The 27,421-nt window shown below is 61.0% G+C and overlaps 1 protein-coding gene across 2 annotated transcripts; it reads right to left on the bottom strand.

Moving 5' to 3' along the window:
- MMEL1 (membrane metalloendopeptidase like 1) lies at positions 1-25,756 on the bottom strand. 2 transcript variants are annotated; one of them, XM_059374457.1, is made up of 22 exons: positions 25,309-25,756; positions 15,069-15,128; positions 13,929-14,090; positions 13,583-13,663; positions 12,948-13,043; positions 12,506-12,624; positions 11,907-11,972; positions 10,424-10,558; positions 10,233-10,322; positions 7,010-7,146; positions 6,538-6,631; positions 5,176-5,304; positions 4,621-4,719; positions 4,068-4,151; positions 3,649-3,752; positions 3,316-3,374; positions 2,790-2,909; positions 1,766-1,899; positions 1,581-1,646; positions 933-1,028; positions 491-567; positions 1-403 (listed from the first exon to the last, which is right to left on the bottom strand). In XM_059374457.1, exons 1-22 carry the CDS (start codon positions 25,463-25,465, stop codon positions 304-306), a joined length of 2,265 nt encoding a protein of 754 aa, XP_059230440.1. In that variant the 5' UTR covers positions 25,466-25,756; the 3' UTR covers positions 1-303. The 2 variants fall into 2 exon arrangements, with proteins under 2 accessions (XP_059230440.1, XP_059230441.1); XM_059374458.1 differs by lacking the exons at positions 15,069-15,128; positions 25,309-25,756 and adding an exon at positions 14,419-14,657.
- Positions 25,757-27,421: the final 1,665 nt, after the last annotated feature.

Here is a 27,421-nt window from a genome sequence, read left to right on the forward strand (position 1 = left end):
ACAAGGCCACTGACTTCTTTGAAGCGTTTACTTAGCTCAAGGCTGAAGCGCATGGACAGCTGACAAGGTCGCTTCGGAGAGCGGATGCGGACAGTTAAACAGGTCTGCGGGGCCGGGGCGCAGCGGCCCTGACCTCCAGCGCGGAGGGCCCCGGCTGCGCCGCTCTCCCGGGGGCCGCGGCGGCGCTCCGGCCGCGGGGTGGGATGCGTGCTGGCCTCGCCCGCTGCTCCGGCGGCGCGCGGAAGGGACGCCCGGCCTCTGGCGGCGGGTGCGCGTGGGCCACGCAGTGCGGCTCGCCCATGGCTACCAGACGCGGCAGCGCTCTTGCGGGTGCATGTGGGTGCCCTGGGCGCAGTGGAAGGCTTCCGCGAAGGCCGCCAAGTTCTGCAGCGAGCCCAGCACCCTGAGGGCGACCGGGGGCCTGAGCCGGCCTCCCTGGGTGCGCGGGCTAGGGGTGGGGGTCTGCCCGCGGGTAGCTGGGGCTACTTGCCTGTACTTCAGGGGGCTGTGCACATCGGTCTTGATGGACTGTATGGCAAACTCGGGCCGGTAGGACCCGCACCACACCTGTGGGCGCAGGAAGGGTGTGGCTGCGGGCCTGGGGGGATGGGACGGAGGAATATGGGGGCCCTGAGGGGATCCAGGCGCAGTTGGGGGGGGCCTGTGGTCTCGTTTCTTTCTAGGCATGAGGGCTGCCGCCTGTCCCAGGCTGCCCCTTCTCGGGTGCGGGGAAGGGAGCCCCAGCTCCATCTGAGCCCTCGGGCTCCAATCCCCGGCCATCCTTTTCCTCTAGGAACCTTTCCAGGCTTGTAAGTTCTGGTTCTGCCTGGCTTGCCCGCTGTCCACACCCCTGGAAGCATCCCACAGTGGAGGCCCTCCGACTGGTTTCGGGGCACGGTGGCCGGCCGGGTGGGGACTGGGGCTGCTGCTACCTGCGCGTAGTTGATGAAGAACAGCTGGGCGTAGCTGAGCTCCAGTCCTGGCAGCTGCCGGTCCTTGCCGCCTTCGGTCATCCACTTCAGGTAAGCCTGCAGGTGCCAGACAGGAGCTGGGCCCAGGCCTGCCCTCGCTCCCGGGGGCACACCAGCCCGTAGGGACTCTGGAGTCCCGGCACCAAGGCCTACTACTCCTGGTAGAGGTCCTGCTTCTGCCGCTTATGGCCCTTTGAACACCCCCAGGGACGGTCACTCCTTCCTTAATGGCCTCGTGGTCATCTCAGGCTCCGCTGGCGGGGCTTGGGCCGACGGCCACGCAGGACCCACCCGGAATGAGCTCCCGAGGCCCAGGGCTTGGGGCTGCAGGGGTAGGGGTGCTGCCGCAGCCGGTGGATATGTGGGGAGTGTTGCCGTCTAACATGGAGACGGACAGCGGCTTCCCCAGAGGTCGAAGGCTCCTCTAAGCTCCGGGTGAAAAGCGGGCAGAACAGCCAGGTGCCTGCCTGCCGCCAGGCCGGCTCCCCCGGGGCCCCGCTGCCTCCCAGGACCCATGGAGGCGGGTTCCGGGGTACGCCTCCGCTTGGGCGGGGCACCGTCTCTGCCTCACCGAGACACCCGTCCTTGAGAGGCCCCGCTCAGACCTACCTTGTATGCCTGCCGCACCCCTCCGTTGTCAGCGATGTTTTCCCCGAGCGTGCTGAAGCCGTTCACCTGTGCACAGGACCCGGGATGGCAGAGGGGGTGGTGGCCAGAGCCACCTTGCCTCCCCCGGGGCCCAGGGCTGGGGTGTGGGCTCCCTGGGGGTGGCGGCGCGGCCGGGGCTTGCTCACATTTTGGTTGTCCGCCAGATCCCAGGAGTAGTTCCCGTACTGGCGCACCATGCACTCCGACTGCTTCCGGAAGTGCTGGGCCGAGAAGTTGCTCCACCAGTCCAGCATGTTCCCATTCTTGTCGAAGTTCCGGCCTGGGTGGGCACAGGTGGGCTGCCCACACCTGTGGGCCAGCCTCCCTCCATGTGCCCTGGGAGCCCCAATAGCTAGAGTGCGCGCGCGTGTGAGCAGGGAGCGGGCCCCAGAAGGACACTGGCCTGCTTGAAAGGTCAGCACGATGTCAGCAGGCTGCTTGGGCCTGGGAGGGGGGCTTTGGGAGTCTCCCGTGTCACCCCTGAGGTCAGGGCCTGGGCTGTTTGGTCTCAGGGTTTAAGACCCTTGCTGGGGTGTCCAAACTGTCTGGACCCCAGGTAAGGGGAGCATGTGGTCCTGCGGGGGACAAGAGGCTGCCCTTAGACGGTCAAGTGGTCAAGCCCGGTGGGAAAGCCAGCCTCGTTGGGCTGCAGCAGGAGCCTGTGTACACAGTCACAGGCCGCTAGAGCCAGGCAGGTGTCCCTGGCCCATGGTGCGGGGCAGGAACATCGGGTCAGTACATCTCTAGGCTGGAGGAGGCTGGCTGTCCAGGAATGACACCGGTCAGGCTCCAGGGCAGGAGCTGTGGCTTCGAGCTACCCGAGCGATGGTGTCCCTGTCTCTGTGTCACAGGCCCAGGGAGGGCCAGTGAGGGAGGTGGGGGCAGGGTCAGGCCCTTGTGCCCTCTCCTCCATGGCTCTGCCTAGAGCAAGAGGCCAGACCGGGACCTGCTATTCAAGACCTGTCCTGCCAGCATAGCTCCCCTGGGGACCTGGCAAATCTTTCCCATGCCCTGGGCTTTAGTGTCCCCATCTGAATCCTGAAGGGCTTGATTGGATGGCCCAAGGGCCCTGTCCCTCAGTCCCCTCCCGGGACTGCGGCTCGGTGCAGAGGGGAGGAGTGTGTGGGTGTGTGGCGGCGTCGCTCTGAGCACCCCACGCAGCTTCCCTACCATTGTCGTCAAAGCCATGAGTGATCTCGTGCCCAATCACCATCCCGATGCCCCCGAAGTTCAGGGCCTGGGGCTGCTCCTTGCTGAAGAAAGGGGGCTGCAGAATCCCAGCGGGGAACACTGCTCGGGGACAGGTGGGGGCAGCCCTGAGCGCGCGCACCCCCATGGGCCAGCTCGGGGAGGGCACCCTGGGGCTCCTGCCTCGGGACCCCGTGGCCTAGGAGGTGGGGCTCCAAACAGGCCCATGTTCCAGACAAGAAAGTCAGGGCCCGGAGCCGAGGGGCCAGGGCCAGGGCCAGTGCGCAGCAGATCCAGATTCTTCCCATGGTTCTCGGCTGCCTTTGGGGTGGGGTGTGCAGCCCCCATCAGGACCCCCCACCGCTCACAGACAAAGGAGAGGAACGTCCCCACAGCTGGGGTGATGGGTGAAGTTCCTACAGGTGGGGAGAGGTTCTCTCCTTTGGGGCACGGGCTGAGGTTCCCCCCAGGAGGAGGGGCTGGGGTCGGTCAGAGGGCATGAACGTACCTATCTGGTTTCGGTTTGGGGAGTAGAACGCGTTAACCACGGCCGCCCCGATGATCCAGCTGTGACGAACAGGCGGTCTCCTGGAGCCTGTGTCTCCGAGCCCTCCCTCCAGCCCCCCTGCTGGCTTCCAGGTCACTTTGGGCCCCTGTCACAGTGGCTATGCCATGAGACCAGCGTCGCCCACAGCCAGGGTGAGGTCTGGGCAGTCCACAGATCTGAATCCTCCCCGAGCCCCAAAGCAAAGGCACAGTGGGCTCTGAGTCGGACCCAGCACCACCCCCCCAGCTGGCCCCATCCTCAGCCCTCCGGCTCCCGCATGCCGTCCCCACTCACAGGTTCTGGTCCACTTTCTCTCGCAGCTTCTTGAGGCTCCGCTGGGCTCCAGCCTTGAGGTTCTGAAGACCATTTTCAAAGTACTGGTCCTCAGAGAAGTTCAGCTATGGGAGAGGGGCGGTCACGGCCGGGGGTGAGGGAGGGGCCAAGAGTGGCTGGGGACAGGCCGTGGGGCTGGCCCGGTAGTCCCCTACAAGGCCAGCGGGCTCTGGATGCGGGTGGGGGAGGGGCCCTTTGGTGGCTTGGGTCTCCCCGTCTGACTCCGGAGCGGCCCACCCAGGGAGAGGGCCGGGTTAGTGCCGGCACCCCCTGCAGCGACCCTGGAGGCTCCTGGTTCACAGGGCTGGGCCGGGGGCCCATCGGGGTGGGGTGAGGGGACGGGAGGCTGTGGGGGCCCCTGGGCTGCGGGCGGGGCGCACATTGGAGTACTCGTCGTCGAGGTGCTTATTCTTGTCCTCCAGGATGTAGTCTGGGTACCCGATCTGCTCCCGGATGTGCATGGCCTAGGGAGGACATTGGGCCAGTCTGTGCCCGCCCCACCACGGGGATCCTGGCTCTGCCCCTTGCTGCACTGCCCTGTGGGCAAGGGGCTCACGGACGCGGCCCTCCGTGCCGGCTGTGGGGAGGTTTAATGGGGACAGATGTGGACCAGCTCAGCGCCAGGCGGAAGGTCTGCCTGACAGCCAGCCAGGGTGTGACGGGGCGAGGGCTGGGCGGAGGGGCTCAGCTTCCCTTTGTCACACTGGCCCAGTGGGGCTTCTGCTCCGAGGCCATGGCCACCCACACCTGTTCCCAGGGGTGCTGCGGGGGGGGGGTCTCCCACAGTTGGCTTCGGGTCCCGCCTCTGCCCACAGCCTCTTTCTGGGCAAGCCACACCCAGCCTCGGTGTCTTCCTCTGTGAAGCGGGTGTGCTGACGGTCACCCCGGGAGCCCACGCTGGGGCGGGAAGTCCTCGGGGCTCCAGCCGCGCACCTTCTCCTGGGCCTTCTTCCTGGACGTCTCGTCCATCCAGCCCAGCTCGTCCAGGGTCTCCACGAACACCGCCCGCACCTTGTTGATGAGCTCTCTGACCTGGGGGGAGTGCATGGCCCTTGTCCTGCACAACCAGCTTTGGGGTCTCTGCAGGAGTTGGGTCCAGAGCCCCGTCCCTGCTGTGGCGTTGGGGTGGGGATGAGGGATGATCCCCATGGGGACAGGGGTCATGGCTGTCGGTATTTCACCTGGGTGGGCCTGGGACCTGCCCACCCCTGGACTCCGAGCCTGTAGGACCCATTCCTTTTCCCTGACAGACCTGTCAGTTTGGGGGCAGGGCCTCTGGCCTCCCCATGGGAAGGGTGCCGGGCACATGTGAGCTCCCAAGATCACTGAGCACACACGGGCAGCTGGGGGGCCCTTGGGCTGCCCACCCCAGGAGCCAGGAGTCACCACGTAGGGCTGGGACCCCCCTCCCAACGGTGGGCCAGCGTCCCTGCGGGGAGAAGCACCTGGACCCGGGCCATGGACCATGGACAGGGGCGGAGCACCCACCGCCTCCTTGCTGTCTCCGGGGAAGGCCTCCCTGACGTAGAGGGAGCCCACGGCGCTCTCCATGTTGCTGTTGACGTAGCTGACACACTCCCGCCAGCGCACCTCCTCCACCGTCGTGCCGTACAGCGCCTGCGGCGGCCGGTCCCGTTCACGCTCGCTCACCGCTGCCTTTACCAGCACCGGCGTCCCTGTCCTCGGCCTCGGGGAGCCCAGGAGCCAGTGGGGGGCACAGAGGAACTCAGAGTCCCCTCTGAGGGCTAGCCACGGGTGTGGGCAGGACCGAGAGTGCAGTTTTCGGGGAAGGGCCCCCGACTCAGGCTCTGGGTTGTGCCTTTACCCTGGGGCAGTGGTAGGGCCCTACTCAGCCCTCAGTGCCTCCTCGCCCCCTGTTCTTGCCACCCTAGCCTGGCTGGCCAGATTCTGACCACAAGGACTCCAGCCCCACCCGAAAGCACAGGCTCGTGTTGACGTTGGAGGCCCTGGGGGCCCGACCCCGCTCAGCTGCAAGCCCCCCAGCTCTGCGGCCCCCAGTTTTCCCATCCCCAGAGAGGAGATGCTTGGTTAGTCATGTCTCCAACCCAGTGTGACAAGCAGGGGTCCAGACTTGCCCCCAACTGCTCTGCCATGTTTTCCTGATGCGCCGGAGGACTTCTGCCCATCCCATTCTCTAGCGAAGAACCAGAGTCCCCCTGACTCCCTGGCCCCCCCATTTGTACCTCAACTGTCTGCCGTAGGCCCCTCTGTCTGCTGCTGATGTCCTGGTCCAACCTCTCACCCACCTGGATGATGGCACCTGTCTCCACTCTGATTCCACGTCCCCTCGGATCATTGTCCCAGAAGAGCCACCGAGACCAAAGGGCTTCCCAGTGGGTCCCCTGCTCTGCCCTGACTGTACCCCACTCCACCTCCAGAGCAGCCGGAATGACCACGCCAGCAGGACACCAGCTTGTGGGTCTCACTCTTATCGCCTCGGCAACTTTCAGGGCGTGGGGAATCCATGCATCGGTCCCACAATTGCTGGCCCCATCTCTCTCCCTGACCTGTGTCCTCTCCCTCACATGGCCCCGCGGTGTTCCCTGCCTTGGGGATCTGCCCTGTCACACTCTCCTCAAGGTCTCCAGCATCACCTTCACAGAGAGGCTCTCCCTGTCCTGTCCCTTCTCCTGCTGTTCTACGTTTGCTTTTGAAGGAGCCGACTTCCAGTTTGTCGATGGCCCCCAGAGGGCAGGTACCTTGTTAGGCTCTTTCATGGCTCTGACCCTTGGGTGGACCTTGGTGTTTGGCCCACAGCGGGCGCTCCGTACCGTAAACCAAGCGAGCCAGTGGCAGGACAGGGCAGGAGCTGCTTCTGTGGGGTCTCACCTTGCGGTAGTTGGCCCGTGCTTCCTTGAATCGCTGGCTCAGGCTGCTGATGCGGTCCAGCACCAGACGCCAGACCAGGTAGTTCTGCACGGTCCTGAGGTATGGGACAGGGGCGTGGGTATGGAACAGGGGCGTGCTATGTGCCCAGAGGGATTACTGGTCTTATGGGCTCTTGGTCGACTCGTTCTGTGCCAAGCAGAGAGATCGCCGCAAGCAGGGTGGTGGGGAAAGCCTCGAGGACAAGCCCCAGATCCAGCCTGTCTGCTCCCGGGTGCTTGAGACACCGCGAGGAGGGTTCACATCTCTCTCTAAGGCTCTGTCAGCCACTAACATTGACCCGCTCCTGTCCCTCACTCCCTGAGTAAATGTCCCCCGGGGTCCTCTCCTGTCAGGAGAAGCTGCAGGGGCCGAGGCAGGGGCGGGGGCAGAGGCGAGGATGCTGAAGCCTCTGGGCCCTTCCCTGGGTCCTCACCTGGCTGAGTAGACGTCGATGATGTCTTCAAGGTTCTGGAGGTAGGGGATGCCGTAGACCACCACTTCTTCATCTGGCAGCAGTTTGATTTTGACAGAGGACAGCACAGATTGTATGAACAGCGTCCAGTTAAATCCCTGGGGAAGGCGGGCATGGGGAGAAAGAGGGAGAGACCGAGAGGTAGACAAAGCTCCTGGGCATCCAGAAAATCCAGCTCTCACCAAAGAATATTCAGACAAGAGAGAAGGCGCAGATGATCAGAACCAGGAGAAGGGTGGGTGACATTAGCACAGCGCCTACAGACTGCGACAAGAGATTATGCTGATGTATTTAAAAACTTCAATGTGGTGGGGAAATGCCTGAAAAAAAAACCCACAACTTAGCAAAATGACCAGAGAGTAGCTGATACAGTCTTATATGTAATAAATGGATCTTTAATTTGAAATACTCCCATGTAGAAATTTCCATACTCGTCTGGCTCTTCCAGTGGATGCTATCTGACATTTAAAGGAGACATATTGCCAATCCACCTTGAACTTCCCAGAAGAGAGAGGGGAAGAGAAAACCCTTCTCTGTTGGAATGATGAAGCCAAGAGTAACTTAATACTAAAATAAGGATATCACAGAAAGAAGGTAACAGGCGGTCTTATTTATGATCATAGATACAAACGCTGTAAGGAAAATCTTGGGAATTCGGGCTTATCTGTACCTACACGAAATGGATAGTGAACCACAGTCAAATTCCATTTAATCAAGCACTTCAGGTCTGGTGTGGTATTTGAAAATCGAATCCTGTAACACGCTGTGATGACGAGATAAAGCAGGAAAATCCCACCCTAGTTCTGATGGATGCAGAGAGGAAGATATTTGTTAAATGTCACATCAGTTCAGGATAGAAACTCTTAGCGCATAGAAGCAGAAGGTAAGTTCGTTAATCTGATGAAGGGACTCTGCGTACGACAGCAGCGACACAGAAACAAAAGTGTCGGCGGCCAACAGGAAGATGGCGGACTGGGGCAGGTTCTTCTCTTAGGAAGGAAACAAGATGTGCACCATCACTATCACCGCCAGAACTCATGTGTGCACTGAGTAAAACTGCCGTGTGTACGGTCAGAATCTCTGTATGCCAATGACAAAAACCATGAAGATATGTTACAAAATGAGGCCCTTCATAACAGTATGAAAAAACCAAACGGCTAAGAGCAAATCTGACGAGAGATGTGTAAGGCATCTTACGAGGACATTCCATACACTGCTGTTGGGGACAGCAACTCTGCACGCAGGGGGAAAGTGTGGCGCTGTCTGCTGAAGATGGACACGTGTGTTCTGTGACCGGCTATCTCATTCCCCGGTGGACACCCGACAGCACTGCGCGCATGTGCACCCCAAAAGACATGCACTAGAATGAGCACGGCCACTTCATTCAGAAGAGCCCAGAATGGGATCTGACCCAGAGGTCTAAAAAGAGTAGGGCCGGAATTCCCCAGGGGCGGAAGTGCATGTTCCCAGAATGGATCACACAGCAGTCAGGATGCGGGAAACTTGCCTGATGCCCAGTGACGTGTGGGATAGGACGACAGCGAGGCTCACCTACAAAACGCAGGGCGACAGAGGCCCTGTGCAAACGAGCCAGCCTGCTTGGTTCTGATGTTGCTTCTCGTGGTGGGAGAAGTCGGGGTGGTGGCTGCTTCGGGGAAGGGCAGGGGCAGGGCCATGAGGAGGATGTCTGTGGTGGTTTTGATCTGAGGAAGGCCTGTGTGCACATGCTCACGGGGACGCAAGTCTAAGCATTACAAGTGCATCGTGCACCAGACGCCCCAAGGCCTGGCTCCCAGAGCATCCCCAGGGCTGCTCCCGTGCCATCTCCGTGGCATGGCACCCGCGGGCCATCGAGTTCTCTTTCTTCACTCCCCACATTTAGCACAGTTGCAAACCCCGCGGGGTCCACCTTCGATACGGCTCCAGCAGACCCCCTCTCGCCGCGTCTGCTAACAGTTGGCCCAGCGGCCCCATTTCCTGCCCGGGCCGTGCTGCAGCTGGTCCTCAGTGTGAGGCACGTCGGTGCCCCAGACCCTTCCCCGCAGCGTCAAGGCCGGTGCCCGGGAAGTCTGGCCCGGTGCGCCCTGTCACCTCCCGGCCTCATCGGCCCTCCAGCAGCCTTGCAGCTCCCGCCTCAGGACCTTGGTCTTGGCTGCCCCTGTGTTTGGGCCGCATGTCCCAGATGGTCCCTCCTCCACGACTGCTCGGCTGCCTGTTGTGGCCCCTCCTGGCTGCCGTCGTGCCCCCCCGCCCCCGCTTTCTGACACCTACAAGTCCTGATCTTTCTCGCTCCTGGCCTGCACGGCAGCGTGGGTGCAGGGTGGGGGATTGCCTGCGCGGTTCCTGGATGCGGCCGGTGCCAGAGCAGGGCCTAGCCGCCCAAAGTGCCCGCTGGGGGGTGGGCCACTTATTGGGCTGTCTTGAGGGGGTGGCCACAGCAGGTCCTCACTGGGAGCCCGTGCCAAGGAAGAGGGCAGGATCCGGGGACCGCGGAGCCTTCCGGAACACAAGGTGCCATGAGCCCCAGGCAGGAGTCCCTGAGATTTCCCGTTCTGTTCTGCGGCTCCAAACACAGCATTTTCTGATCAGGGGTTAGGCGCTTCCGTTTCTATCCCTGCCCCCACCCCGCCGCCTCCCTCTGCCTTCGGCTGCATCCCCGCTCAGGCCCTCTGGCCTCTGCCTTCGGCTCTGTCCTCGCCCACCCTCTCCGCCCTTTGACTTGGCCTCCGCCGTAAGGTCGGCGATGGCTAGCATCGCACTTCTGCCCCTCCTGGGGGGGCTGCTGGACCAGCTGGGGGCTCAGGGTGGCCAGCCAGCAGAGTTTGGGGTTGGGCGGGGTACGCCCCTCTCTCTGGCTCTTCCCAGCCCCCGGCCCGCGCGTAAGCCTGGTCAGCAGGGAGGGAGGGCTTGAGGGTGTGGTGGCGTGGGGCAGCCTTCAGTCTGGGGTGGACGGGTCCGTGGGGCAGACGTGGGGACCGAGACCCCTGGGTGGGCGTCTCCCAGGCTCGTCTCCTGCTCCGAAAAGTGGGGTCATTGCTGCGGTCGTCTCGTAGACGGGCGCCTGTGGCCCTGGACAACCCAGCTGCCACCGGCTGTCCCAGTGTGAGCGCACGCCTGGCGTGTGTGCCCGCGGGATCCTTCGGAGGCTTAGCGGATGGGGGGGCGTGGGGGGGCGGGAGCTCACCTTCAGGCCGAACTTGTTCTGGAGGTCCTCCAGGCTCATCCGGTGGTACAGAGTGGTGACGTCATGCCTCTCCTCCTGCGGGGCCGTGGCCTGCACGATGGGGGGGGGGCAGGCGGTCAGGCTGGGGCGGGGCAGCCGCCCCCCCCCCCCCCCCCCCCCCCCCGTCTCCGCACACCGGGCTGCGGCCTCACGTTCGCCAGCTGCGTCTCCAGCTCCAGCACCTGCACCATGTCCTCGCGCACCAGGTAGCTGTTCTCTGGGAGGTTCATGTCCGCCCGCAGCATCGAGGCCACCGACACCATGAACTCCAGGTAGGCTTCCCGCACCTGCGCCAAAGGACCGGAACGGAGCCCGGCGGCCTCGCCGCCTTGGCTCCCGAGGGGCTCTCTGTGGGGTGGGGGTGGGCGTATGACAGGAAGCAGGCCCCAGGAGGCTTGTGGGGCCAAGCTCAGCTGGCAGTGAGGGCAGGGCCTGTGAGCCCCGGGATGGGGGTCTCCGGACTGTCTGCTCCTCCCCACCAAGCCCCAGCCCCCGTCCTGTCCCCCAGGCCGGGGCCTCCACTGCTGCTCATGCTCCCAGAATCGGCTGAACAGGAGCTGGAGGCCCGTGGGAGCGGACCTTCTCCCCACACCTGCATGGTAGCCTGAGCACGGAGCCCATGCCCTGCCTGCTCGGAGTGCCCTCCGGCTCCACCCCTGTCCACCCGTGCCAGCCCGGCAACCCCGGGCCTCTGGGCTCCCACAGGACCAGAGACCTATTCTGTCTGGCTTCGTGGCTGTGTGTAAAGTGCTGGGCATACAGCAGGTGCTTAATGAAGGTCCGGGGCTGGCCCAGGGCTGTTGGCTGGGCTGCCCTCTCCAGGCTCAGCCCTAGGGTCACAAAGTGGGTACTGAGGATGGACGCCCTTCCTGGACCTGCTTTCTCGGGACCCCATCCTGGGAGGGGCTTCCCTCATGCCATGGAGGAGCGACGGGGCACGTCCTCCGGCAGAAGGCCGGCATAGCTGCCTTGTCCGGTCCATGCTGCCCGGCACGAGGCCGTCTGGATGCCCTGCCCCTGCTCCAGCTGCCTGGTCTGCTTCTCTCAGCTCCACTGCCCCACGCCAGGGCTCTTCTGTCAGCCTCGCTCAGCCTTTCTCCTGGCTAGGCCCATCCTTCCCAGCCTAGCTCATAGGCCCCCTCCACCAGGAAGCCCACCGTACTGCTTCCCCACCGTGGGTCATTTTGCAACTTCCGCCTGTCACAGGCTGCTGCCTGGCTCTTCCTTCTACCCTCTTTGGCTCCTCTTCTCCCTCCTCCCCTGATGCAGGAGCGCCTAAGGGGCAAGCCTGGGCTGGGGTGGCTGGTGGTCAGACCTCAGTGGGCTCTCGCAGCAGATCCATGGTGCGGCCGCAGCCCTGCACTGTGCGACAGGCACGCGAGGTGTGATGCGGGGTTATGGGCCAAGCTGAGCTTGTCCCCACATATGGCGGGGCACGGTCCCTTTGATGACGCGGAAGGTCGCGCTTAGCTTGTGCACAGGCCTCAGAGCCCCCTGCAGGCCCTCACAGAGGCTGTGCGTGGCGAGGATCAAGATGTCACGGGGGGAAGCCCGACCACGGTGGGCCCTGAAGTGATGGGTGGGAGGCAGAGGGGCAGGAAAGAGCCGGGGGAGCCGGGGGTCAGCCTGACTCACCTTCCGGTTGCTGCCCTGGTTGAAATAGTACTCTCGGGACGGCATGCCCAAGGTGGGCTGGTCTATCTGGAGGCACAGAGGGGGTGAAGCTGGGCGAGGAGCCGGGGACCCTCCACAGCCTAGCTGAGGAGGACAGCAGCTCCCTCCGCTCCCCCTGAACTGGGCCCAGTTGGAAACAAGGGGTCCTCCAGGACGGGGTCACGCTGGTGTGTGTGTGGGCCCTGAGGTCCCGGCCCTGCCCTTCGGGGGATGGGTGGAGGGTGGCGGGGGCTGGACGGCAGGGTGGGCCCAGAGGTGGCCCCATGGCACCCTTGCCCTCCTGGAGCACTGTGGCCCAGCTGTGGCCCGTGGGGGCTTTCTGAGGTCAGGCTTCCAGCCCTGGTGCCAGGGCCCCGGACAGATGGCCCCCAAAAACGACTTGGCACACAGGCCAGCTTCCCTGACCAGGGCCCGAGCAGGACACGGACAGGAGCAGGGCTCCGGGACACCCCTGGAGCTCACCCGCTCCCCAGAGCCAGCCCCTGCCGGCTCCCCACGGCCCTGAGCGCACCCCAGCCCGGCGCGAGGGCCCCGGCCTCCCCGGCCCGCGCGACTCGTACGTAGATGACGTGCCGGCTGGAGTTCTGGTCGTCGCTCCAGATGAACAGGTCGATGAGGACGCGTCTGTTGAACTGCGCGTTCATCAGCGCCAGCTGCTGCTCCAGCTCCCACCTGGGGCCTGGGGGTTCAGCACCCCGGGCTGGGTCCCGGCTGGGCTCCTGCGGTCCCAGCCAGGCCCTTGTTGGACTCGGGGTCCCGGATCCCGTCGGGACCAGCCTCCTAAAGCTCCTGCCTGGCTTGTGGTGGCAAGGACGCTGGGGCACCGGGGGCCGGAGGGACTCAAGGGACCCGCTTCCCTCAAGGGGGCCCAGAAAATAGCCGGGCCCGTGTGCCGGGAGGGGAGGGCTCCTGCGGGGTTGGGCAGGGGCCCCGGCTGCCGCAGGAGCCTGGAGGGGCTGCGCCACGAGCCGTCCCGGGTGGAGCCGCCCGGCGCGGCCTTACCTATGCTGTCATTCCATTTCTCCATGGCCACCGGCCAGCCGCCCATCAGGTCCAGGATGTTCAGCAGGGGCTGTGAGTCTCGTTTCTCTATGACGCCTGAGAGGCGAGGAGGGGTCACTCATCCAAGCGCGTGGCAGGGGTGCGCCTTCCCATGAGCCCGCGGGGACACCGCCTGCCTGGCGCCACGCCCGGTCCCCGTCCGACGGTGCAGCGTCAGACACAGAGGGGCCGGACGCGACCGGCGCCCGGGGCTCGGGGCGAGCAGGCGGGCAGGAAGGATGAGCCGGCCGGGGGGAGGCCCTGTGGCTCGGGAGTGCTCCGAGCGGTGCCCCGTGGGCAGCCCTGGGCACTGTGGCCTGGGTGGGGGCCCCTGGGGAGTCCCAGCAGCGCGGCCCATGGAACACTGTTTTCCCCCTGCCTGGGTGGCGTGGCCCCAGGCTTTGGTCAGGGTTTAGACAGGGTCACAGGCAGTTGGGACCAAAGCTGTGTCCTCAGAGGAGCTCGGACCCAGTGGTCGACGGGGGGCGCAGCCCCTCTGGCATGAACCCTGAGCGGCGTGCCCCTCCACGCTGTGCTCCAGGGGCTGTGGGTCCCGGAGCACCTCCCCCGCCTGCCCCCCTCCGTCCCCCACTCACTCTCGTTCATGCAGGAGCGGTACAGCATCTTGGCCTTCTGCACAGCCGGCCTGTCCTTGGTGGTGGAATTCTCCAGCACTCCTGTGGGCAGAGGAGGAAGACGGATGGAGGCCTGAGGCGGCTGCAGGGAGAGCCAGGTCAAAGGTCGCAGTGCCCCCCTCCCCCATTCAGTGACCAGTGGTCCCTCTGTCCCTGCAGGCCTTTATTCAGGGGGGATTTCTTCTCCCCTGGCCCGTAGGACCAAGGCAGGCCCAGCAGTCGGTCCTGCTGACCCCGTGCCACCCTAGAGCGGGGCAGGTGCCCAGCCTCACCCCAGCGCCACGGCCAAGGTCGCAGCTGCTCTCACCTTTGAGGATGACCTCCAGCTCGTCTCGAAGGATGTCAAAGACGCTGTATCGGGAGTTGGTCTCGGGGATCACGTGGCGCCGCAGCCAGCCTCCGCACGCGTACTGGTAGAAGTCGTCACAGGGCTCCCTGGACGGGTCCATGTTCTGGAGGATCCTGGCAGCTACTCACGGAGACGGTGGGGAGGGAGGGGGGCACCTGGTTACGGGTGGCCGGGGGACTGTTGGGTAACTGATCCTGGCTGTGTGCCCCCGGGAGTGTCCGTCGCCCTCTCTGAGCCTCCGTGAGTTCGGAAGCAGGAATTCAAGTTCTAAGCGACGACTTATTGTTCACATGATCTGGGACCCTGGGACTTTTCTGCTCTTCATGTCCACGTTTGCAAACCTCGGACGCCCGCAGTCTGGGTGCCCAGGAGGTGCTTTGCTGGGGGCCCTGGCCCTGGAGCCCCCTCACTCACCGGTATGTCTGTGGGGGAGGGGGCTCTTACCCACCACTTGGGGTTGTCTGCGGTTGGAGGAGATGGCTTGGCCTCTAGCAGCGCAAGTGTGCGGGGTAGGCGGGGTCTGGGGTTCCTGGCGGCAGGCTCTCAGCGGAGGCGGCCAGGCTGGATTCCCCCCACCCCCGCGAGTCTGGGACCTTCCCTCGCCTTCTGTCCCTTCTGAAGCCTGGCAGGAAGCACCAGCTTGAGTGCCTGTCCACGCCCCCAACGTGGTCAGAAAAATCTCATTTCTGAGTTTTCATTGGTGTTTCTTCTGGCCATTTTCACTCTTTTCAGTCTGCAAATAGCAGCGTATGGACTCCAATTTGACGACAAATTTGTGGGAGGAAATTCGTATGTTCATGTGACCTTTCTTTCTGTAACCACAAGAAGACCCAGCCCAGCACAACCTCCTGCCCCATCACGGGGGCCTCGGAGGGGGGCGGGCGGCTTCTGGGGGGTGCAGGGATGGGAAGTGGGAGTACCCCTCTTTTCCTAGCCCACTGCAGGGGCCCCACCGGCAAGCCGGACCAGGGTCTGCCTGCCAGCCCCTGTGCCACATTTGGAGGTGGCTCCCCTGGGCCTTTGGGGGGCCTGTGCCAGCATCATGGGAAGCCCCCGACCCCGGGCAAGGCTGTGGAAGGTGGGGGGAAGGGGGCTCACCTGCTATCACACAACCGGGGCTGGTGCAGATTTCGCCCATCTCCTTGGGCCGTTGGATGGCTGTGGGCAGGACGCGTTGTGAGCAAGAGGGGAGGCAGAGCAGGACGGGGCGAGGCAGGGTCAGTCTGCTGGGGCGGGCGGGGCCAGGCTTAGACCGCCCCTAGCCCCCAGGGTCAGTCCAACCTGCGCCCCTGAGTCTTCCCAGGTGGTCCAGGATGGGGCCTAGAGTGAGGTGCGCCTCACGCCGGCGTCAGTCCTGCTGGGGACTGGGAGCCTCTTGGCACCTTCTGCCTCCACTGACCCCAAAGCTTCTCTGGATCCCCAGGACTGCAGCTGGTCCTTCTGCCCTCCTGTCTCTCTGCCAGCCAGCTCTCGTCCCTGTCACCTCCTCCAGGCAGCCTGCCCATGCTGCGCGTCTCTGCACATTGTGGCCCCCCGACACCCGCTATGTGTGGGTAGCTGGTTGTATAAAGGGGCACCTGCGCAGTCTCAGGGACGACACCCCAAGCCTGGGGGTAACTCAGGCTGGTTTCCCGGAGGCCAGGGAACGCCCTGCATCCAGCTCATGGCTGTGCCCCTGTCTTGTCCCATCTTTCTCTGGGGTCCTGGGGGCCCAGGGACTCTAACTCCCCAGCTGCACACCCCGGACTGCGGAGTGGCCCAGCCCACAGGAGACCCAGTTTCCAGCCCACCTGCTGGGGCCGTGTTTTGATAGGGAAGGCAAAGCTACCTCGGGGTTTTCGTTTTATAATGGTCTTCTCTTCCTTTGAGAAGCAAAGCCGGCTAGGAAAGAGTGTCAGCTGCTTCCCTGGGGAAAAACACAGCACTCAGCTCCGGCCTCCAGCCCCACCACGGGGTACCTTGGGGCTTGCTGGGGACGGGCCTGGCATCTTGCTGCAGGGCTGGGGTCCAGGGAGCTCTGATTGCTGCCTGCCTCCTTGTAGCCTGGCCTGGTCACCAGGGCCACCCAGCAGAACATATGTGGGGGAGGGGGCCCTGCTGGCTTGCCCACCCCACTGCTCTCCAGAGCCAACCCACCCAGCCCGCCCCACCCTTATCTGCGGGGGGCCAGAGGGTTCCTGAGGCAGGACGTCCTTCCCCTCTGACTTCCTCTTCTATCTCGGGGCCACGGGCCACACCGTGCAGGGTGGACAGTCTGGGAGTCCTACTGAGGCAGGAACAATGGCTCATTTCCGGGGAAAGGAGTCACTTTCACTTTCTGACCCACTGGCCACCTTCCCTCCATCCCTCCCCTGCACAGGATCGGGGCATTGCCTGGTCAGCATCGGATCTTCTGAGTGGTTGTCAATTCTGCCTGGAGTGGGGGTGGGGAAGGGCTGACAGGGAGGGACAGAGGAGAAGCAGGTCTGGAGAGAGGGCATGCCTGGCCTAGCCACCTACAGACCTGGCTTGTGGATGATTTCCTCCACTAGGGAGGCACACGGAGACCTGGTGGGAAGGAAGGAACAGGGCCTCACGCAGGTCAGAGACTGCAGAGGGTGTAGGGAGCTTCCCAAATGTTGGGGACACTCGCCGGGGTCCTGGCCATCAGAAGAAATGCTTATGAAACATGGGGTCTGAGCAGGGTGGGCATTTCTCCCCTGCCCGTTGTTACTGCTCTTTCCACGCACCGTCGTTCATCCGTCAGTCCCACATTTATCGATTACCAACCCCAGTGCCAGGCACTGAAGATACCCCGCCTCAGGGAGCCCAGCCCCGTGGACACAGGAGAACAGTGCTGATCGCAACCGGAAATGAAGTGATCCATCGGTGCCAAAGCATGGCTGTCCCACAGGTGTTTGTCAGGCTCGTTAACCCAGAGCCCTGGGACAAGAACTAGACCTTGGACCCCAAAGGGCCATCCCCTCAGGGACAGTGGACAGGAAGGACAGGACGTCTGAGCTCTGGCCACAGACATGATGAGGAGGAGAAAGGATTTTTGCTTCTGATCAGGATAAGGACAGTTGGAGGAGAGTGTGGCTCCCTCCCCAGGGAGGGGAACAAGCTGCAGATGCAAAAACAGGGTGGTTTGCTGACCTGCCGGAGCATGGTGGGCAGGAAACCCACAGAGCCAAATTCCAGACAGGGAGGTGCGCTCCCCAGAGACAGTGGCCTGTGTCAGCCTTCCCCTGGACAAGGAGCCTGTGAGGGCAGAGGCTGTGAGCTGGCACCAGGGGTGGGGCTCCACATGGCACCCCCACCTGCCAGGTCCTTCTCACGGGACCTTCCCTGAGGGCACAGGTGGGGCAGGAAAGCCGAGAGATACCTCCCCACAAGAGGAAGCAGGCAAACGTGACCCATCATCAGAAAAGCCCTAGATAGTCTGAAGACGTGGACTCGGGTGACATAGCAGACAAAACGTTCAGTGCTTATGACAGTTCAGTAAAGGGTCTGGTACAGAAGACGGGAAGTGGATCTGCCAGATAAACGGAAGTGGTAGAATTAGTTTTATAAGCTTCACAACACACCGAACAAGAAAGAATCTGTGTCACCGTGGGTGATCCAGACCACGGCACAAAGGAAAAAGACAAAACAGACAGAGGAAAACATCCCCAAATCCCCAAACGTTGTAGCCCTCCCCTGCCAAAAGTCAGTGTGGAAGCTTCTTACAGAACCAAACGGTCTTACAGCGCGGTCCTGCAATTCTGCTCCTAAGTGTTTCCCCAACTGGTTCAAAAACTTACGTCCATACAAAAACCTGAATGTGAATTTTATAGAATTTTTGTGTGCAATCCCCCAAAACTAGAAGACACCATGATGTCCTTCAATGGAGGAGTGAATGAGTAAACTGCATTACATCTGCACGATGGCATTGTTATTGAGCAATAACAAGAGAGAAGCCAGCGAGCCACAAAACGATGAATGGATAGATCTTACGTGTGTACTATTAAGTGCAGAGGCCACCCCAAAATGCTGCATCGTGTGATTCCAAGTAGACGACATTCTGAAAGAGCAAAGTTATGGAGGTGGTCAACAATGATTGCCAGGCATTTGGCAGGGGTGAGGGGTAGGGGTGGTGGACAGAGAACGGGGAGCATGAGGGGTATTCCCGGGCAGTGCGTTGTTTTGTGGGGCCACAGGGAGTGGGATAAGTTATCTGGAGTATCTGCAAAAGCCCACACAACTGCAGCACGGAGAGAGAAGCTTAACGTACGCAAGTGTGAAAATCACGGAGGTCGTCTCGGGTCCCAGGATGGAACGGAACACAAGAAGCAAAGTGCATCCCATGTGTATGCAGTACCTCGGCAGAAAGCGGTGAGGACAGGGTGCTGACCCAAGTCACCTTGGCCCTGAATGGTGCGTGAGACCCAAGGCAGGGGAGCTGTCCAGCCGCGCTGTGCGGTCATTGGTGGACTTGGTCCCGTGGGAATGCCACGCATGAGCACTGGGACTGAGGGAGTGTGAAGCGGCAGGCAGACGGCCAGACTGCCCACCACTGCAGCGGGAGGTTGGACCAGCCAGGGCGGGAGGCTGGGGTGAGGCCTGTGGCAAGGGGTTAGAAGCCCCCATGCAGACTGATGTAGACACAGAGGGTTGCATGGAGAAGCGCTACGGATGATGTGTGTAGATGTGGGTTAGTGTGCACGCACACACGTCCTCCCACTGTCAGCGGAGAGCGGCTGCCCGCGGTGACCCGGTAGTAATGGTCTCACCTCGTAACCCCAGTGTGGGTCTAACCCCCAGTGGCCAAAGCTGCAACCGTCTGCATGACCAATACGCTAGTACCGGATTACAATCCACTAGTACCGGATTACAATCCACAGCCTAAAATACACGTGCTGAGTCCATGCCGGCACAAATAAATCACTGAATAAGTAAAGAAGTGGGGGAATTGATAGATTTCCCCATACAGAAGAATTCCAAAGAGTGTCCGTAGGTGCCCGGCCTCTAGGGGCGTGGTTCTAACTCCCCACCCTTTGGGAGCGGGCTGCCCCCGCTGGCTTCCCTTCCGTAGAGACAGAATGGAAAGGGAGGGAGTGGAGATACCGGATGAAGGCTACGTGGTCAGCAACAGTGATCTGTCACCAGAAGTGTGGCCGCCTGACTTCCGGGCTTCCTCCCCAAAACACATCACCCCAGTCTAATCATGGAGAAAACCATCAGGCAATTCCCGAGGGACATTCCACAAAATGCAAGGCCAGGACCCCTCAAAACTGTCAAGATCATGAACAAGGGAGTCTGAGAAACCATCACGGCCGAGAGTAGCCGAAGGAGACTTGACGAAGGATGTCCTGTGCCGTCCTGCAGGATCCTGGGACAGGACGGGCGTTAGGGACGGACAGAGGAAATCAGAACAAAGTGTAGCCTTAATTAATTGTCAGATAGTGATGGCGGTTCATTACTTGCAACAATGTATCTCAGTGAGCAGAGCACATGTTAACAGGGATGCTGGAGTGGTCATACCCCACGGGGCCATCTTTGTAACACTGCCCGAGCCCAAAGCTATTCTAAGAAGCTTTTAAATTACTTTTAAAACAACTGGAACACAGAATCTAGGACCTGTGGGACATTATTATTATTATTATTAGGGAGGGAGGGGCAGAGCGAGAGGGAGAGAGAACGTTAAGCAGGCTCTACGCCCAGTACAGACACAGCCTGACACCGTGAGAGGGGCTCCCTCTCACGATCCCGAGATCGTGACCTGAGCTGAGATCAAGGGTCGGATGCCTAACGGACTGAGCCACCCAGACGCCCCAATTATTAAGTGGGACGCAAAACAGCAAGTCCCTTCCGACACAAAGGCCGAATACAAGTGAAGCTTCCTATGGTACTAACATGGGGTCAGTGGGAAAGACGGCAGACAAAGCCCCAAGAAGGATGTCTTCCTCCTCTGTAAGTCCAGATGGGAGCAGCTGTCCTAATGCCCACTGACTCAGAATCCACTCTTTGTTCTCTCTGTGCCCATAACTTCTGGAATACGTGAATTATTTTCACATAGACTCTCTACGTTAAAAAAAATCTTTTGAAAACAATTTTTTTGACATTTTTGTCTGCAAGTTTTGCTCTTCTGGTCTTGATTTGAATAATTTATGTTCCCTCTGTCTCTTCTTCATGTCTCTCTCTCAAAAAAGAAGGCGGCAGAAATCTCAGACAGGTGGAAAAGAGCCCTCCTCCCTGGGGAAGGCGGGCTGGTCGTCATGCAGCTGTGGGTGTGAGTGCACAGCACCGTGTGGCCAAGGAAACCTCAGGGGGAGACACTTGCTCCGGCAGGCCCAGGCTGGTGGCCTCCCCAGGTGCTCGCTGGAAACAAACACACAAGTTCTCTGGAGGGAAGTTTGCCGGCCCGAGAGACAGGGTCCCCACAGAGGCAGCCGGGGCGAGCATGGATTCACGCTGACGCCAAGACAAGCTTCCACAAGAGCAAAACAGACACGGAACCGTGATCCCCAAGGATTTTATATTTGGGGACTCTCTGATCTGAAGGTGTGGGGCATGATGGCCCCAAACCCAGACCCCGCTCTGCCCCAGGCCTTTGCCAGAGGACATCTTCTCCCTCTCTTGCCTGTGGGTTGGCCGCACGGCTTGCTTTGACCGCAGAATGGGGTGGCAGTGGTGCTTCTAGACACTGTTCCAGGTCTGGGAATAGACCCCAGGAGGCCTGCACGCTTCCCACCGCCCTCTCAGACTTCTGCCGGCAGCGGTACCTGCCCAGGCCTGCTCGCTGGTGCTCGGGGCGGGGGTGGGTGGGTGTCAGTTCCTGTGGAACAGAGTCGCCCTGTGAACCTGACCCGGCGCAGCTGACCCCCCCACCGGGGTGTGCAGACATGTCCCCACAGACGAGGGCTGTTCCCATCCCTGGGTGCTGGGTGCCTGTGCGGCAGCAATACCTCCCTGACGCAGAAAATATTCCCAGTATATTGAAGGAGTAAAAGAAAACACTGAAAACAAGGTCGTGAGACATTAAAAAGAATAAGTTTGTGAAAGAATAAATTATAAATTCTAGAAACACAGAAGAATGTAGTAGCTGAGGTTAATTTTTTTTTTAAGGATTCCATTTATTTATTTATTTATTTAAATTTTAATTTTGCACCAGCTTACTTTTGATATTAACTCATTTAAAATACATTTTATTATTTTATTTTATTTATTTATTTTAACGATTTTATTTATTTATTTGACAGACAGATCACAAGTCGGCAGAGAGGCAGGCAGAGAGGGGGGGAAGCAGGTTTCCCGCTGAGCAGAGAGCCCGATGCGGGGCTCGATCCCAGGACCCTGAGATCATGACCTGAGCCGAGGGCAGAGGCTTTAACCCACTGCCACCCAGGCGCCCACATTTATTTATTTTTTTAGGGAGATGGAGAAAGAGAGACACATGGAGTGCCCATGAGTGGGGGGAGGAGCAGGAGGAGGGAGAGGGAGACAGGAAGACTCTTAGACTCTGCTCAGCAGGGAGCCCTTTGCAGGTCTAGATCCCATAACCCTGAGATCATGACCTGAGCTGAAACCAGGAGTTGGAGGCTCAACCCACCAAGCCACCCAGTGCCCCCACTGAGATTAAATTAAACAAAAAACAAAAAACAAAAAACACCCAAAATGGATTTTTCCCCTGAACTGCAGTTTCCTTTGCTGGCTGAAGCCGGAGTGACAGCTTACCCCTCTGATTATGGGGTTTTGTCTGAACCTTGCCTGCACTGCGGTACAGAAATATTCAGATGTATTTTTGAAGAATTGACATTTTGCAAAAACACAATCAACCTTTTAATTCATACGTGTGAGCAAAGGCAGTGTCCTAACGTGTATGGGTTCCAAGTTATTGCAGGGTTTTGGGGGGAAATTTCTGCAGATACCATATGGAGGAAGAGAGGTTTAGGGAGATGGAAGGTGGTCGGAGTGACTGACCCAGAAGGATCCAGTCAGAGACGGAAACTCTCCAGAGACACAGGGGATGGGGCAGGGGGTCGAGGACGCACAGAATCAGAATTTGACAACGGGAGAAGAGAGGGAGAGAAGCAACATTCAGAAAGATCGTGCGCCACTTCCCACGGTGAACACGAGGCGTCACGGCTGAGACGCAGGGATCGCAGCCTCTCCAGAGCCAAATGAACAGAACGAATCTTCACAGCTCGATGCCTCCACGGTCAGAGTGAATAATACCAAAGACAGAGAGAACAGAGCTCCGAGGGACGGAAAGTTCACCTGATGAAGATTTCCGGACAGAGACAGCGAGTGCCATTAGTTGGGCAACAGTAGAAGCTGCTCACGCCTCCGGAATTGTTTGGAGAAAAGACAAGAGAGGTTCGGAAAAGAACTCTACGATTGAGAAAAGTCATTTGGAACAGACTCGCGCGGACGGGAGTCAGCAGTGAGCGCTGTTGCTGAGCTATTACTACTTTGCCTTCAAGCCGCGTCCCACGACGAACTTAAAATCTATCTTACAAGCAAGAGGTTGATACTGGAGACGGGTAAAGACAGGCTCGTAATAAGATAATCTGACAGTAAAAGAGGAAACCTCTTGAACAAGGCAGCTACTCATGCCGAGGAAACTGGACTCTGGCAGAGAGCTTAGCTGTGAATAACATTCAGGAGAAAACCGTAGATGATGCTGGTGGCTTTACCCCAAAGCGCAGATGCATCGCTGTTGGGCAGGCAGGACCTCGCTGGTGTAGGGAGCTCAATCTGCCTTTCCTTCAGCACGTCAACCACCACCCTGGGAAGTGACCAAACGCACCATTTTGCTATGACATCTGATCGCGAACAGCATGACAGACACAGACATTTTTCTAAGTGTTATTGATGTATTAAATCTGGGGCCCTCAAGTAAGCCTCTAACATATGTACTATGCTATGTTCCATTTTACAGGTAGGGACACTGAGGCACAGAGGCAAGAAGGGAACCTGCCACGGTCACACAGGTAGATTTGGGGCAGCCGGCATGCCTGGGCGTTCACGACCTTATAATGCCTCCTTGCCATCCCGCGGCGACAGTAAAAGGTTCACAGTCAAGGCTTGGACGGGAAGACACACGAGTCCGGGAGTGGGCAGTATTTTTTCTGTGAAGGACCAAGTAATCGATATTTTAGGCTTTGTGAGCCACATACAGACCCTGTCTCGCCTATTTAACTTAATTATAGCAAGAAAATACCCAAAGACAGTACATGAATAAATGGGCACAGCTGTGTTCTAATAAAACTTTATTTGCCAAGATGGGCCGCGGTTTGCTGGCCTCTGCGCTGGACAGTGATTGTCGCTGCCCGTGGGAGCAGGATTCCGGGAGGGGCTCTGTCGCCCACTGGAATGTCTATAAAGACGTTTGATGTTCTGAAAAGGCTTCATCTCTGACTTTTAAAATAATACCTATTTAAACAAAAAAATCTAAGATAACGCCTTAAAGGACAACGATCGAAAACCCGCGAGCTGGCTCTGGAAGAGCAGAGAACAAACTGTTAGCGGCGTGAGAAGCACGAAAGAACAGAAAAACCAGAGTCTGCAGTAATCATGGTGAACGCAGAGACACTCTGCTTCAGGGAAGAGACGAGGACCCCAGTCCGGCTCCGCGCTGTTGCAGGAGACACAGCGACAGCAGGAGACACACAATGTTCGAAAGAAAAATGGAGGAAAACCGGCTAAGCGAGCGGGCCCAGGCAGTCAGGCTGGTCCCCGGCGAAACAGAATTCGAGGCAAACAGCATCAAGGTAGAAAGGGTCATTATGCCCTGCGGGGTCTGGGGAGATGCGCACGGTTCTGCAGCACGAGACTCAACACACCAAATCCCCAAACAGGGAGAAGACCTGCCTGGTGTCTCGGAGGGACCTGCATCTCCGGCTTCACCTAACGGTCGGTCAGGCGTCCTCCCCCACCCGTGCGGATGCTGACAGCGGGGACCTCGGGTTAGTCCTGCAGCGAGGAGTCAGTGCCCCATAAACCACGGTTTCCGACAACAGCGCAGTTAACGCAGAAACCAATAAAAAAAAGGGTAACTAGGAAGATCTCCATGCATCTTGATTAAAAAAAATATTTTGAAATATTTTGAATATTTTGAAATATTTTGAAATAACTCATGAATCACTGGAAAAGATCCTCATGGAAGTGAGAAAGCGCTTGGACACAAACAGCGACGCTGCGTGTAAACCCCCCGTGGACACCAGGGCCGGGGCCGAGATGAGCTGGCAGGTCACATCTGCGGGTGGGGGCACGGGGTTCGGAGGGAGGAGCCCTGGCCGAGTCCCCATTTGTACTTAGGAGACCACGAGGAGAAAAAGGCAGACTGGGTAGGGGTTGGGGGCCAGCGCCAGCGCCAAGGTGTTTCCAGGCCCAGTGAGCCCTGAACAAAGTCTCCCGGAGGTCTGGGCTCCCCGAGGCTCCGTGCAGCCAGCAGTCCTTCCCCTGTCCCCTGCCCATGCAGCAGAGCCCATCTACCCTGCAGGAGACCCTGAGGGGCCAGAGACCAGAGCAGCCGGCAGGGTCCGCAGGCGCAGGCACGTGCACAGGCTGGGAGGGGCCCTGGGCTGGGACTTCGGTCACACCCACAGACTAGCAACGGATGCACCGTCCACCTCAGAGCAGACAGCCCTGGCCCAGCCAGTGGGGGAACATTCCAGGGACAACATTCCACTGTTGAGAGTGCCAGGGGAGCACCTCTCCTGACTCCGTGAACCCCCGAGTCCATGCCTGAGGTGGTGCCTGTAGGCAGCAGGGGGCGTGGCTTGCACGCCCCCCCAACCCAAGCCAGGGACAGCCCTTCCTTGGCCACCATGCGGGGAGGGGGTGGGGGGGCTGGGCGGGGGAGGGGAACAGAAGAGGCAGTGTTGGCCACGCCCCCATCGCTCTGGGACCCCAGGCTTACCCCTCCCACCATCTCACAGTAAGCAGAGCCGGTCTGGGAGGCCGCAACCCTTAGCCAGCTCGTGTGGGCGTGGGGGTGGGGGTGGGGGTTGGAACCCCAGCAGGTCCTTCCCGACCTGCGACCAGCGGCGGAGACACAGGTGAGCCGAGGGGATGGGCGGGGGCGGGGGGTGTCCTCAGAGTCATGCGCTGGGCTGGGCGGGCTGTGACCTGTGGGGCGCAGTCGCGGCCTGCGGGAGGGGAGAGGGCTGCGCCGACGGTGTGGGGGACCTGGTCTGTGCATCTCAGGAGTCCCGCAGTGGCCGCAGCGCAGAGGCTGCAGAGCTCGCCCGCGCCAGCCCGCCCTCGACAGAGCCTTCTGGTAGGGGCTGCCCGACCCCTGCCTGTCAGCTTGACAAGACTGGCTCATCAGGGTTGGGGGAGACAGCGGGGGCGGGGGGGCGCCTTCACTTACCTCTGCTGTTGGCGGCATAGAGGAGGCCCAGGGCCACCAGGGCGCCTGTCGCCAGCAGTAGCAGCAGCAGCAGCACCCCCTCCAGGAAGCCTCGGTGCTTCTGTCCCGACCAGCCGGCAAGCTCCACCATCCCTACTGGGCTTTCAGGCTTCCCCATCACCAAGTCTCTAGCCAGGGGAAAGTGTACAGCTGAGAAACCCCAAGGCCAAGGGCAGGGGCTGTGTCTGGCCAGGGTGGGGACACCAGGCCAGGGGAGATGTGTGAGGAGCCCCTGAGGCCCTGCCCGAGGCTGGGAGGCCTGACGCTCGCTGGGGGCAGGTGCTGGTCCTTGGAGGATGTTCCCTCTCCCATTGCCAAGTCCACACCCGTGGACTTGCGGGTGCAGCCCGTGTCTCTGGCTTGCCGCACCTACCCTGGGCCAGAGTCTTTGAGTGCCCGAGGCAACAGTGGGGGGGCCGGTGCCCGGCGTGCCAGCCATGGTGGCAGCTCTTGCCAAGGTCAGCTTCTCCAAGCCCGCTCTCTGGAGGGGAGGCCCAGGGACCCCTCTGCTCACCGCGGGAGGAGCCCTAGGGGCCCAGCCAGCCCAGCTCCCATGCTTGCCAATGGCCACTGCTGTGGAGCCTGCGGGAAGCTGGGAGAGGGGGTCCTGGATATACGGGCCTGGGCACCGGGTCAGGAAAACCCTCTGGGGGTGGTGTGGGCCTCTGGGCCCCCTGCCCACCTTTCCTGCCTAGAGCCCAGGAATGGGAGGTGGGGGAGACCAGAAGGACCTGCGCCCATGCAGGCAGTGACCAGAAGGCCAGGCAGGAACAGGCTGACCAGCTGTAGCGGTCACCTGGGGGTGTGCCGCTCCCGTGCCTCCCTTCCCCAAAGGGCCCTGCCTGGTCCTTTGAGGGACCACGCCAGGAGGTGGGTGTTGGTGGTGGATGCTTGGGGCTGCCACGGTGTGCAGAGGGGGCCTGTGCTTCTGTGTGCGCGTGTGTGAGGACGCACACACGTGTGCGTGCGTGTGCTGAGCCCCGCCCCGGACAGCTGCGTCTGGGGCCCGAGAACAGAGGGCCGCCCCTCCCCGAGCCAGACTCCAGGTCCTCGACGCCCACCACACCTCTGCTCTGGAGTCCCAGCGCCTACCCTGCACCAGGCTGGGCGGGGAGCTCGGGAGAAGCCAGAGGAAGGCAACCCTCTTGTCCAGCCCTGGCGGGGAGGGTGAGAGGTTCCTCCCTGCCAGCACCAGGGGCCACCTGCCCCATGACCCGACTGAGCGGAGAAGCCAGGCCGGCTCTGATCTCAGGATCCCCAGGGGACCTAGTCACCTCTCTCTGCACCCACTCTGGTCCTCCCCACCACACCCCCAGACAGACCCCACCTCAGGGGTTTTGCCCTTCGCCCAGATTCCTGTCTGCTCTCCCCTCACGCTCCAAAAGTCCTCGCTCAAGGTCACCTTCCCAGTGAAGCCTTTCCTGGGCCTGTATTCACCGGAGCCAGGCTGACCCCAGGCCCGATGGGGTTCAGCCTCTGTGCCTCTTCTGTTGTCCCCCTCCCCGAGGGGAATGTCTGGGCCATGGGGGCGGGGGGGCTCGGCCTTCCTGGGCCCCCAGCACCCAGAGTGGTGCCCTCGAGCCGTCCGCCACCACCGCTGGCTGAATCAGTTCAGCTGGACGGGTCTGAGCCTTGGCCTGGCCATCCGCCGCCCGGTCTCACCAGTGTGGTCTTTCTCCCATCAGAGCTGGTGAACTCCCTCACTCCTGCCCTGTGGGCTTCCAGGGACCCGCTACGGCTGAGCGGCGCGCTAAGTCTCCTCCCAAGGGCTGAGCGCCCAGCCCAGCGCTAGAGAACCGGGGAGCGGTCTGCGGTGGCCGGCCAGGGAAAGGGGGTTCCTCCGGGGAGGAGGGCGCCGTGTGGGGGGGGATGCCGGCCCCAGGGGCCGGGCTGCGCGGAAAACACTCTGCCCGGCGCCCGGGACAGGCTGGGTGCTTGTCGGGAGCACCCCGGTGCTGCCTGGGGAAGCTGGCCTGCGGGCTGGACCCACACTCGGCTCACCTCCAGGTCACTCAGGAACGGCCGCCCCCCGCGGGCAGGTCTCAGAAGGCTGGGTCCGGATGGCCTGTGTTTC

Source organism: Mustela nigripes, chromosome 14 (assembly GCF_022355385.1).
Source record: "Mustela nigripes isolate SB6536 chromosome 14, MUSNIG.SB6536, whole genome shotgun sequence".
Taxonomy (NCBI): domain Eukaryota; kingdom Metazoa; phylum Chordata; class Mammalia; order Carnivora; family Mustelidae; genus Mustela; species Mustela nigripes.